The sequence below is a fragment of the Cataglyphis hispanica genome, chromosome 11, assembly GCF_021464435.1.
Source record: "Cataglyphis hispanica isolate Lineage 1 chromosome 11, ULB_Chis1_1.0, whole genome shotgun sequence".
NCBI lineage: Eukaryota > Metazoa > Arthropoda > Insecta > Hymenoptera > Formicidae > Cataglyphis > Cataglyphis hispanica.
The window spans coordinates 3,528,628-3,541,403 of record NC_065964.1 but is presented as its reverse complement, the minus strand read 5'-3'; the positions used below and the strand labels follow the sequence as shown (position 1 = coordinate 3,541,403).

The window sequence follows — 12,776 nt, the reverse complement described above, 5'->3', positions numbered from 1 at the left end:
TGTGATAATTTTTTTATCTTTCTCTGTTTTTTGCAATTTACCTCTTTTACAAAAATCTGGAAACATTCATAGAATTATTTTAAAAATTGTAACATCAGATCAAAAATATCAGAAAGATAAAGTTTAATAAGATAAAATAAAATCAAAAACAAATAACCGAATATATCAGAGTTTTATAAATTTTTCTACTTGACAACATTTCATGCACATTTTTATAATTAATAAACTATTTGCAAAATAATAAGGCCATGTTTAATAGTAGCAAGTTTCAATATCATCTTGAGCTGTATTTAATTACAAAGTCAATCAAAGTAGTGTGGGATATTTAGATAATCGAAGATCGGGATGCAAAAGATTATGTTTGATGCTGCAAAAAAATCAGCGAGATATTTTAAAATCTTGCCTTATCTCGATTATATAGAAATAATGTAGCTCTTAAATTCTTTTATATATTTCCAATATATATATTTTTACATTTGTTAATTATTGTTATCTAGGCATTCATGAATCGGCATTAATTAATAAATAAAATTATATACAGCTCTTGTTCGCGTAACAAAAAGCACTGCTTCATTTTTGCATCCGCTACTTCGATTATGCTAAAATATAGACAAATATCTCGTAAATATGTGAACATATAAAAAGTACTATGGGTTATTAAGAATGAAACGTGTAGGAAACGGAATTCGCATATTATCCTTAAAGGGGGCGTTATTTTTGTACAACGCACCTGATATACGTCTTACATATTATAATTAATAAATAATGTGATGATTTTTTTCGAAAAGTATGGAAGAGAATATCTAAATATATATCGCTCTTTTTAATGTTTTTTTTTTCTTTTACCACTTTGATATGCAATTGCAATGGATATGCAATGATATGCTTTTTTAAAAGCGCGTGGAAACAATAGCTCTTTCAACGTTATCTTAAAATAGCTTTCTTTTTCTTGTGCTCATATAATATTCTTTTTCGCGTAATTTTTTTTTTTTTGTTTTCGTCGATATGGTTTAATGAGAATTCTCGGAGATTTTCTTGACTTTGCAAGTGAGAATGCACTTAAAATTATTGGAAGGCCCATCTAGCATTGCTAAACACGAATTACACGTATACATATAAATAATATGTATAAATTAATTAAGTACAAAAATTACAAACTTATTAACAAAATATTGGCAAGACTGGGTTTTAGCCGAATAAACAGGCTACAAACATTGTGTCATTTTCGATTTTATATAACGAGATTCTTGATGCTCGAAAGAGAACCTGAATAACTTAAAAACCACAAAGTTTTGTTTCATTCCCGTTACAATAGTTCAGTAATCAAAGTGTGAAATTATGCTCTCAAAATTATCTGTCAAAAACCTTTAAATTTGATTCATAAAAGTAATTTAACTTATTTTATATATTTAAATAAACTTATTAACGCGTTTCATATAAATTTATTTATATTTTTAATGTGATATTTATCGCTATAAATTTAAACGCACGTACGCGTTTTCTTAATATTCCAGTATAAAAAAAGAAATGCTATAAAATACTATCAGAAAAAATTTATAATGACTTTTCTTTGTTTTAAAATGCCAATTGTACGAAATTGATTTGCCATAAACGAATTGTTATCTTTAAATTGTAGCAAGATTATTCGATGAATGTAAACAGGAACTTTGCCTTTTTTAATTTTTGCCCATTAATTTTCGCGAATTTGTTCAAAATAAATATGTAGGAAGCCAAGAGTCGCGGCGCGCGCAGTGAATTCATTTAAAACGTTCACAGGTGGTACTAAAAGTCTCAATTTTTATAAAAAACTGTTGCGTAAAATGGAAAGTTTTACTATAAAGGAAGAGAACTTACTTTATATTTATGTCTTTATCGGCAACAGGAATTTCATTTCGATGCATGTAACTGAGAGAGAGAGATCGCTGATACGTATATATATGTGGAATGTTAATAGTGTATCTCTTTTCGTTTAAACAAGACTATCGCTTGCTAATAACAATTTGCTCGAAATATTTTTAAGACCATCGCTTCTTACATTGTATGCATTCTTAAAACATATGTTCTTGTCGAGAATCGACTTTCTCGGAATATACTTCCAACTTTTATTTAAAAGGATCCGCTCTTGTGCATTTCTATATTTATATAATTCGTATCACACGATATGTCGCTCGCATCTTTCACAATTACTCGACGAGTTTTCTTTATATCGTCATTCTATGTCAATAAATATTACACTCAAGTATGCCTTCTTTCTGAAGAACATTATTTTAAATTACCTAACACATATCACAGAATTCATATATCCACTTTTAGAAAAAAAAATTATACAAACGCAATAGCACGGGATACAAAAGTGCGCATTAGTACGAGTAGAATTATACAAATACGTAGACGCATTATTAATACAAACTAAAGCTGCATATGTTGCGCTTGTTCTAGTCCGATCAAAATGACGAATTTTGTGCTCCCAAATATAAAAATAACGCTTGACGATTTTTGGTTCAAAGGAATGTCATTCATTAATCTTATTTTCAGTGTCCGGGCAGCGATCACTATCTTACAATATATTTTCTTCAAACTATTGCAGAATAAACATAAAAGATGTTGCATGTGCATTTATTTATTATAACTGGATAAAAATAAAATATTTTTTACTAATTAAAAAACATGAAAATGAAATTCGGTTGCGGAACGGTATTTGTCGTAAAATTTGCTCTTATTTTTTTAGAGCGTTTAAGTTTTTCTTTTATATTTCTGACTTTTCTTATTTTCTAATAAAATGAAGATTATTTTTTATTTTTATATGACAGAATAATATAATATATATAATATACAAATAAAAAATTATATATATATATATATATATATATATATATTCAAATTCAAATAAACTGAATTTATTTTTGACAGCTAATTTTCGAAGTTGCTTTGAAATTAATCGGTTTCTCTATTCATTCTGCAATGAAACGCTATTGCTACTCATCGAGCAACTGCTGTATTCTATAATTGCGAATAAATGAAATTGTAAGACACTTGCCTTATATGATCGCTGCCCCTTACGTACACCAGATTACAATCAGTGTGCATGCAGACTCAAACTATGAATCCTGAAGAATATCCACTTAACATATCGGTATCGGATAAATCAATGCAATAAAAATATTATGTAATAGTAGACTGGTTATTACTTTTGTAATGAGTATGCTACAGTACTAATAGAATATTCTTAGTAAGAATACTCTTAATTCATGTAATCGACATTACCTGTATGATACAGTGACGCGTTTTGGAATCCGCTTCGGTGAAGATATCTTTTCAGAGATACCTGCAGAAACACAAACAGAAAAACAATGCATGTATGCATTATTTTTTTGAATCGTATATATAAAAATATTTTTATATATTAAAAGCAGATTAAAAGAAAATGTATTTTTAATTAATAAAATAATTAATTTATTCTATTTTAATGAAAATTTAATTGGAATTTCTTGTTTTTTATATATTTTTATTTATAGATTATTTATTATTTTATTAATACTTTGCTTTCTTCTAATTAAAACTAAAATTCTATATTATATTACAAGTGATTTGAGTGTTTTACTGAGACAATGAGCTATCCAACAATAACAAAAACTTTTAAAAAAGAGTTGATTTTTACATAATCCGAAGGCATTATATGCAAACTCATCATTTTCTCTATATTTGCGAGACAGCTCATTTTCTCACTGAATCATTCAATTCGCTTCGATGATGCTGCTATGTATTTAACATCGATTGAACAGCCGTGAACGTACCTTCATCACTGATATAAAGCGACGCCGAAGTTATAAAGGGACTATTGGTTGAGCAGGGTGTTAGTCACCTCAGAGATGGACAACAGAGGACTCCCGGCGTCCGGTTTGGAATCTGTGGAACAGGCGGGCCCATTCCCGCTGCCGCTGCTGCCGCTGATGATGCCACCACGTGGTGGTGGTGCGGAGGGTGGTATAAGACGTTGTTGCTGTTGTTGGTGTTGTTGTCCACCGCGGTGCCCATGCCCATGCCTGTTCCCACCCCCGTCCCCGTTCCCGCAACTGACGGTGGCGTGCTGCAACCAAATGGACGGTTTCGCCGTTATCTTACAGGTACTAAATTCACATTTCTTTTACTTCAGATAATAATATAGAGCTAGAAATAACTAAAAATCTGTTTAATATTATTAAGAAAGTCTGAGAAAGTCTTTCTTAATAATACACACTTGATTCGTTTAAATAAATTTAAATTAGGTGATTGTAAAGCTCGATTTAATGTAAAAAGATCAATAGTAGCTTATTAATAAAATAATATGTGCAAAAATGCAATCAAATTAAATCAAAATGTGATTTCATAATCATGTAAAGATTATTTTTTTACAATTTTCTTACGTAACATTTGCGTATTTGGCCTATTTCTTGATTTTGATGATATTATCAAATAACTTTAGATGCTCATATTAATGAAATCGTTTTATAAATTTTAATTCATATAGTAGTAGCAATGAACTTTCTAAATAATTATTAAAATTATATATAAAATGATGCAGAAATACAAATTTTTGAATAGGCATGAACTACTTGTAACTACGGCATTGCCCATTCGCGCTAAACTTAAGGACCAATTCTTCTAAAAGCGTTCAAAATTTTATTTTTTTGGCTAAAATTTTATTATTTTTCCCATATTTTTAACTTTTCATATTTAAAATGCAAATACGATTAACATTGCAAGAAAAATAATAACAAAATAATATATAATATCCGACTGTCTCAGGGAAGATACAATTTTAAAACTTAAAGTTTTGCTTTAAGCAAACAAAACAAAAACATGTTTCCTGTCAAATCAATATAACAATAAAATCAATTATAAATAAAGGATACATTATCTTTTTTTGAAGATTTGGTCACTTTATTCTATACGCGCCAATGGAAAATTATAATAAAATCTGTGAGGCAGCAGTGACACTCACTGGGGCGTGTGCCTTGGTGGTGCGGGGTGGTGATGGTGGTAAGGATAGTACTGGTAGTGATGGTGGTGTTGCACTCCTTGCCATACCTCGGAGCCCGCTTCTCCGTGCCCGCCATGACTTGGATGAGAGTGCGTGTAACCAATGGTGCTGGCGGCTGCCGCAGCGGCAGCTGCAGCCGCTTGATACTGAGATGTGGTCACCGGGTATTGTTGATGTTGCTGCGGCTGATGATGATGTTGCTGCTGTTGAGATTGTTGCGTTTTGTTATTTCTCGGCGGGCTCGATGCGGTCACTTGTTGATCCGTAGGGGAGGTTTGCCGCCATTTGCAATCTCCATTCATGGAGTTCATCTCTGCCAGCGATTTGAGCGGATCGCCAGTGGCGTTGGTCGAGTGCGTGGAAGAATGAGTCGAGTGTGGCGTCGGAGGGCTGTAACTACCGTTGTTTCTGGGTGGTGTGCGCGATGGCGGCGCACCCCACATTAGCACAGTCTGCCGTGGCGCCTCGTTGCCGTATACTTCGGGCTTTACATCCTCTATCTTCGGTGTCAGCATACCGTTGGCTGCGCCGGTCACCGGTGAACTGCCAGCGGAATTGCTGGACGATGCGCCACCTTCTAGTGAATGCCTGCTTCCGGCGCGCACAACATTCATGTCGGTCGTCGCTGGATGCATCGTAGATGCGCTCGCTACCGGACTAGCAGCGTATGGTGAACCGCTAACGCTACCGGGATGTCTTGTTTCCACGTAGCTATATTTGGGCGATTCGTTACTGCCTAGTTGTTGACAGTAGAGCTTCTCTTCTGTCTTGCTAGTCAGTTGATGAGTCTCATATGTGGGCAGCGATACGTCGATGAAGCCGTTGTACGTAGTGCCGGTGTGATACTCTGGATAATATGAGCTCAGCGGCCTATATTGGAATAGATTTTCTGTGGCAGCCGTGAGATACCTGTGAAAAAATAGTAATATAAATTTCTTTATCTATTTTATTTACATTATATTCGCTATTTTATATCGTGGTTGATTTAGCAAATTAAATGCTTCATAATAAACTATCTAAATTAATTAAATTTCTCATAATGGTTTGTCAAATTCGAGAAATTTGTATCAAAATTAGTTCAAATCAACATACCTGTTATCTAAAGCAGTCGCTGGATAGAGGGTTTGATGATAGTTGCCCGTGTGGCCGATGTAAGTCGTTAAGGAAGGATCGGTACTAGCCGCCACTGCCGTGGGCGCGTACGGCGTCGGGTACATGGTATTTAAATTGTAGGCCGCTGCAACTGCGGCTGCTGCGCTAGTGTCCGGCGCAAGATAATCTACGGACGCAACTGTGGGAGTCACCGGTGGCGAGACCGACGACTGAGCGGAGAGTTTGCTACGTTTGCTTCGGCATGTCGAAAGAAAATCTCGCAAATGCGTCTTGTATCGTCTGTTCACCTTCTGAGGCGCCGGCTGCGCCGGTAGCGTCGGCGTCATAACTGATCCTGTTAAACTGTCACTATCCGAGAAATAGCTATTTGTCAATCCGGCGTCTAAATAACTCACTTTGAAGTCCATCGTACGTTTGCCGAGCAAATCTCGACCTTCTTCTTCCCTGAAATACGAAAAACGTCAATTGTATAATGCCTTTTATAACTCCTTCGTCAATACTCGCACTTAAACTTACATGAGAGGTCGATGAGTACTAAGTACAAAGTCTGGTTTCGAATTTTTGTAGACCAATCTAGAGCTAGTCTGTAGCCATTGCCATCCGCCGTCCTTCGTTTGAAATCTGTAGGCTATCATACCTGATGCCCCAGTTTTTAATACTGAAAAAACAAACATTAAATTAAAATCCTCTCAATATTCATTAATTATTTCATTTTTCATAAGATAATATGCGACAATGTGCTTTAAATTAATATTGCAGGATTAAAAATAAAATATTAATATATACTATCAAATTTATATAAAATAATTAGCAAGCTTTTATAATACTAACTTGTTGTCACATATTTTAATCGATAATAACAATATCTTTAAAAAACTAATCTGTACTTTCTATCGTGAAGAATATTATTTTTGTTATGCATACAGAAATTTCCTATAATGTTTTAAAAATATAGCTTACATTCTTGATGCGCGCTAGCGACGTAGGCCAAGTCGTCGTAATGGACTAGATCGTAGCCACCCAGATTCGTTAATTCCGCGTCAGAATAGCCTAACAGCATCTTTCCTCTTTGATCCATCGTCACAAGCGCGAGATCCAATTTGTGCTTGCTTTTGAACATTACTTCTTTCTGTGGTACTTCTAGAAGTGAAGGAGGCCCGAACGGTGTGCACAGGGCAAACAAGGCCAACGGTGGCTCTTCCGTCTTCCGGTTTTGGCCATGAAGTACTTTAACTCGGCCCCTAATGTCGAGACGCTGTAATAAACGATTCAGAAATTAAAATAAAAGTTATTTAAATGAAAAATAAATAATTTAATAAAATTAATAGTCAAACATCACACAAGTAATTTATATAAATGACGCATGTAAAATTATGATTGATACAAAATATTAAGCAGCAAATATTAATCTGCTAATAAACATGAATTTTAATTGTTTGATTTATATAACAATATTTCTCGCGCGCGATTCTTTTTAGATATATATAAAATATTAGGTCGCATACTATATTGAGTAATTCAAATTTGTAACTCATCTAGTTGAGAAACATCTGCTATACTACACATTGTAAATAAATGTACGAATAAGACTCTCTATTTTTAAATAATTAAAATATATAGTTGGAAATATATAAATTAAATTTATTAAATTTAATATTTAATTAACGTAAAGTTTATTAATAATATATTATTATAACTATCTCATTATATTAATTATTATAAAAATATTTATTATGTAAATTATTTGGCGCTACATTGGTAGATATATTATGAGTATTATTGCATATTATATGTTCTCTTTGAAATGTCCCTTTCATAAGAAACTCTTCAAAAAATCTCCCGCACAATATCCATGAATGCGAATGATAGATCTTGCCCGTGATGTTCGAAATAGAATATAATAGATCTCTCTAGCAAAGAGGAAAAAAAAAACTTAAAGGAAGCACACGGTAGCTAGCATCCACGGTATGTCCCGTCGCGAAGGATGCCGCCAAGGTTCTGGAGGCAGATTCTGAAGGAGGTGGCGGTGGATGAATCTCTTGCGCCGTAAACTCTCTTTTACGATTACAGTTTCATTTTCATAAACGTCAAAGCGGCGCCGTTTTTGCCAAACTCTCGAGCTCAGGCGCGATGTTCGGAACCCTGACTATCCTCTCTCTCTCTCTCTCTCCCTCTTTCTCGCTCTCGTCCTTGTTCTCTGCCAAGATAGTACCATCGTACTTTTTCTCTCTTTCTTTCTCTCTTTGACTGCGTCGTGCTCGACATCGCGCATATACCTGTGCGCGCATCCGCGGTGTGTTTGCCGTAAGATAATTAGTGTTTTGCCGCGTCTCTCCGTACCTCGACCTCCCTCTCTTCCCCTTGCCCGATTTTTTCTCCTCCTCCTCCTCCTCCTCCTCCTCCTCCTCCTCCCCGGGGGGATGGAGAACCTGGTTTTGTTCGGGTCCTTGATTTATACCTTTTCTTGAACGCCATCGGGACAACGGTACCGACGATGGACAGCTCGGCCGTCCGGACGAATTATCGTTTCAATCTTCGCCGCGCTGTCACGGTTCATTGGCTGGGCCTATTATTATACAACGTTCAGCTTTTGCGCGGGGAATAATGTCGGCCCTACGGCCTAGATTTAAGGCCGTTTTTACGTAAGCGCTATTTGAAATTCCTCTGAGAAAGTTCAGGAAATTTGTGAGAATATTTTGTTGCGATTAAAACTCCTATTTCAAAGAGAAATGACACATTTTATGTCACATAAATTAAATGACAAGTTATTATCGTCCAATAAATATTATTATGATTAAGAATCAGTTTACTTTTTTATTATTGCGTAAAAATAATTTTAAATTCTAATTTATTGCGTGTATAACGTATCTCTCTAATTTTTCGCAAAATTGGAAAAAAAACTGTTGATGTAAAGCCGATAATAACTTGATGTATGCCTTCGCGACTTAGCTTCGGTGGCAGGTCGAGAGGGTAAGTAGGAGACAACCCGGGAGGAAGGATCGGAGAAGGAGAGGTGAACGGCAAGATGGACAGAAAGAAAAGCAATTACACGAGAGCGGAGGAAACACAGTGACGGCGGGGAAGAATTCTCGTTCCTCTTCCCTTTACGACAGTGAAATTATTAATTACTGTTTTGTATGCCGGCACATCTCTTTTGTAACCGTGAAGAGACATAAGGACCTTGGTCCTCACTCAAGACTACCCTTCTTCGTGACACAAATTTATTTGTAATTACCTCGCCGCAGATCTCAAGATCGTTTACGTGTTTTCACGAAAGAAAATGGAGTACGAGATAGAAATTAATTTCGATTATTTCGTAACACATTTCAGAGCAAATGTGAATATATTTTACATAAATAAATTACAAGTTAGTTTAATTATACATATATTAGTTTATATTATTAATGCTTTAATTATAACTAATTTGGAAAGTTAAGACAAGTAAAATGTCAATTTTAATCTTAATTAAGTAAAAAACTCTATTTGAATGTCAGAAATTAAAATAATATTAAAGAAAATGAGTTTTTTTAGTAACAAAAAATTTATTTTAAATTAATCGAAAAATTCTTTAAATAAACAAAACAGGAATTTTGAAATATTTATATAAAATATATCCATAATATAAATCTAACAGATCATTTTCGTTAGATTGTGTGAGTTAGTAGAGCAATTAAGAATTAAAATACGTGAAAACAAAAATACGCGGAACGAACAATACAATATAAAGGAATGTATATACGTACCAGAAAACCGGATGTATTGTCCAAAAGACAACGGAAGCGAACCGTGAAGCTGCGCTCGAGCAGGTGACAATGCTGGGGCGAGAGTGCGTCGTGCAACGGCAGGCTTGCACTTTCGGCAGGCAGGAAAGAATTCCACATTAATTGCCGCTGTAATTCCTCCCGGTCCTCGCTATGCACCAGTTCGTAGACACTCTGATGGACGATGTCAGACTAAAAAAAAAAAAAATAATAAGTTCCCTTTTTTCTCTCCGAAGAAAATTATTTAAATCCTGTAGCTATCAAAAATTATGAATTATTTTTATTACCAACAAAATGTTTTTTTTTCTTAATTCAATATATAATAGATAATATGTTTTTTACTATTAATATATATTTATATCGAGAAGAATACCTAGAATTCACTTATTCACGACCTGCACTACAGTAGGATTTTATTTTGTTCATACATAATTAACGCTCGTTTATTCGCAGTTTAGAGATACTGGTTATAAAACGAGTTAATAACAGTGCTCGCATTCTTTACTTCGCGAGCACCTGGCATTCGCGTTTATCTAATCTAAGAATTCGTGCATACATTCTGTCGTGTGTCACGAACGTGCGCGAACCAAGCCATTATTTACGATTAGTTCTTCGACTACCGTTTTCTTCGCGTCAGACTCGGTCGCGCAATCGTATTTATGGTAATTTTATATAAGGACCACAATGCGTACAAGAATTGCAATGAACTCAAAGTTGTCTAAACTCGAAATACACCGATATCAGCAATGCTTGTATTTGCTAAGTACATTTGAGCCATTCCATGCCAAAATGATTTAGAGCCAAGGAAATGACTCTCGTGAATTTTATGATTATCTGGAGAAATATATTGCAGTAAAAAACAAGCTTGCAAGATAGGCAAAATATATAATATATTCATAAGAATTTGTTCTTTTAAAATATTGACTTTATAAAATCATTCATAAAATGCTTTTAAAAAATATTTATTATATAAATATTTATAATATAAATCAAAATTGATAATATGAATAAATTATAATATTAATAATTAATATGATTAAAAATTTAAAAAATTTTTATAATAAACAAGTGTTTATACGACCAAACTGGCAATTTATTGTTTGATTATTATATCACGACGTTTCGACCATATGGTTTTGGTCCTTATCAAGTGAAAGTTATAATTAAAAGTAGAAAGAGAAAATCGAAATGTCAAACTGACATTGTGTCAACCACTATGTTTGGAATACTGAGATCAACAGTTGATCTCAGTATTCCAAACATAGTGACACAATGTCAGTTGACATTTCGATTTTCTCTTTCTACTTCTAATATAACTTTCACTTGATAAGACCAAAACCATATGGTCGAAACGTCGTATATAATAATCAAACAATAAATTGCCAGTTTGGTCGTATACACTGTTTATTAATTTATTTACTGGCGACATTTTTAAAATTAAACAAAATTTTTATAATTATAAACAAAAATATCCAGCAAACGTATAAATCATAGATTCGCGAATTGAAACCGCATTCTGCTAGAAAAAAAAAATTATCTTTAATAAGTAAATTTGACTTCTAATAATTATTTACTAAATAAAACATCGCGCGTTACTGAAAAGTAGCTTTAACTGTCCTTCACTACAACAGCAGAGTGGCGCAGTGGAAGCGTGCTGGGCCCATAACCCAGAGGTCCGTGGATCGAAACCACGCTCTGCTAAAGATATAATTTTTGTCTCTTTTTGTAATGTATATATCCTTAAAGATAAAAATATTTATTTTTTATATAATTACAAATAGATGCTTTCTAAATAAATCTTGGCAAAAGTAAAAAAAATATTATTTATCATATACTTCCAGCTATACTCTGCCCTTGTAAATTTTTCAATTCTGTAATTTTTATAGAATTTCGGCGTGAATTCACATGAATATTGCGAAAATCATTCGACATTTGTATCACACTAGAAAAAAAATTATTAATTTACTAACTTATTAATTTGTAAATTAATTCGGCTGTCAAAAAATGCAAATCTATGTCTGTCAAAAAAAGATGAATATTAAAAATCTTTTGTTTCTGTTCAACAAAATAATTTTGTCAACATAAAAATATTTTAATTAATAAACTCTATCGTATCGATAAAGTCTAGGTTTTCAAAGCAGAAAGTATCAAAGATTGTTAGAGTATCATGAAAGGAGTTTCGGACTCAAGATAGTATCGTCTGGATCCCCGGTCGCGACCGGGCGTTTCGCACCGCGTGGCGATCGATGCCGCAACGGAATTACATAACAATTTCGAGTGGGAAAACATGAGGAACGGCGGGCACACGATCGATGCTCTCTCGTCGTCGTCATCGTTGTCGTCGTATCGGACGTACCGTCGCGCAACTTCTCGCTCGTAACCAGCAACAGCAACTCGCGGCTAAACATGGAAGTCGTGAGATCGCGACGTCGCTGATATACACCTAGGCACGAACAAACATAACGTTACACACTGGTTGTACGCGAGAGAGATACACGTGGGCGAGCGTACTCGCGGGTTGAAAACGTAGCTCGGAAGTCGTATCGTTCTCCCTGACCCGACGTGATTTATTATATTATTCGTCGAGCGCTCGCTCTCGGACTGATAGCCATGAACAGGTAATGGCCGACGAGAGAGCGAGTCAATTTGATCTGTTTCCGAGAGAAAGAAAGAGAGAGAGAGAGAGAGAGAGTTTCCCCGCGTGCCGAGGGTTCAAACGCGAGCACCGCGAGAGCGGGGAGACACGGTGGATGCGTGCATCGATTATCGGATTAAAAGTCACGCGCCGTTACACCTACCATTGGTTCGACTTGGCCGGAATCATCCTGTCTCAAGCGCAGTGCGAAATACGAGAGGTACTTGTATCTCTTTGAATATTTGTA

At 34.7% G+C, this 12,776-nt stretch overlaps 1 protein-coding gene and 1 non-coding gene across 5 annotated transcripts in view; one reads left to right on the top strand and one right to left on the bottom strand.

Annotated features, from left to right (window-relative positions):
- Window positions 1–2,918: 2,918 nt before the first annotated feature.
- LOC126852725 (aryl hydrocarbon receptor protein 1) overlaps window positions 2,919–12,776 on the bottom strand; it is a 190,304-nt gene continuing 180,446 nt past the window's right edge. For 3 of the 4 annotated variants that reach the window (XM_050597818.1, XM_050597815.1, XM_050597817.1), the window contains 7 exons: window positions 9,877–10,086; window positions 7,094–7,388; window positions 6,650–6,791; window positions 6,113–6,577; window positions 4,982–5,929; window positions 3,795–4,087; window positions 2,919–3,325 (listed from right to left, as the gene is read on the bottom strand). In XM_050597818.1, coding sequence (XP_050453775.1) covers window positions 3,859–4,087; window positions 4,982–5,929; window positions 6,113–6,577; window positions 6,650–6,791; window positions 7,094–7,388; window positions 9,877–10,086 — 2,289 coding nt within the window. In that variant the 3' untranslated portion in view covers window positions 2,919–3,325; window positions 3,795–3,858. The remainder of the gene's footprint in view (window positions 3,326–3,794; window positions 4,088–4,981; window positions 5,930–6,112; window positions 6,578–6,649; window positions 6,792–7,093; window positions 7,389–9,876; window positions 10,087–12,776) is intronic. The other variant, XM_050597816.1, reaches the window with a different exon arrangement.
- Window positions 11,524–11,595, top strand: Trnam-cau (transfer RNA methionine (anticodon CAU)). The gene has a single exon. It is a non-coding gene; the product is annotated as a tRNA-Met (tRNA).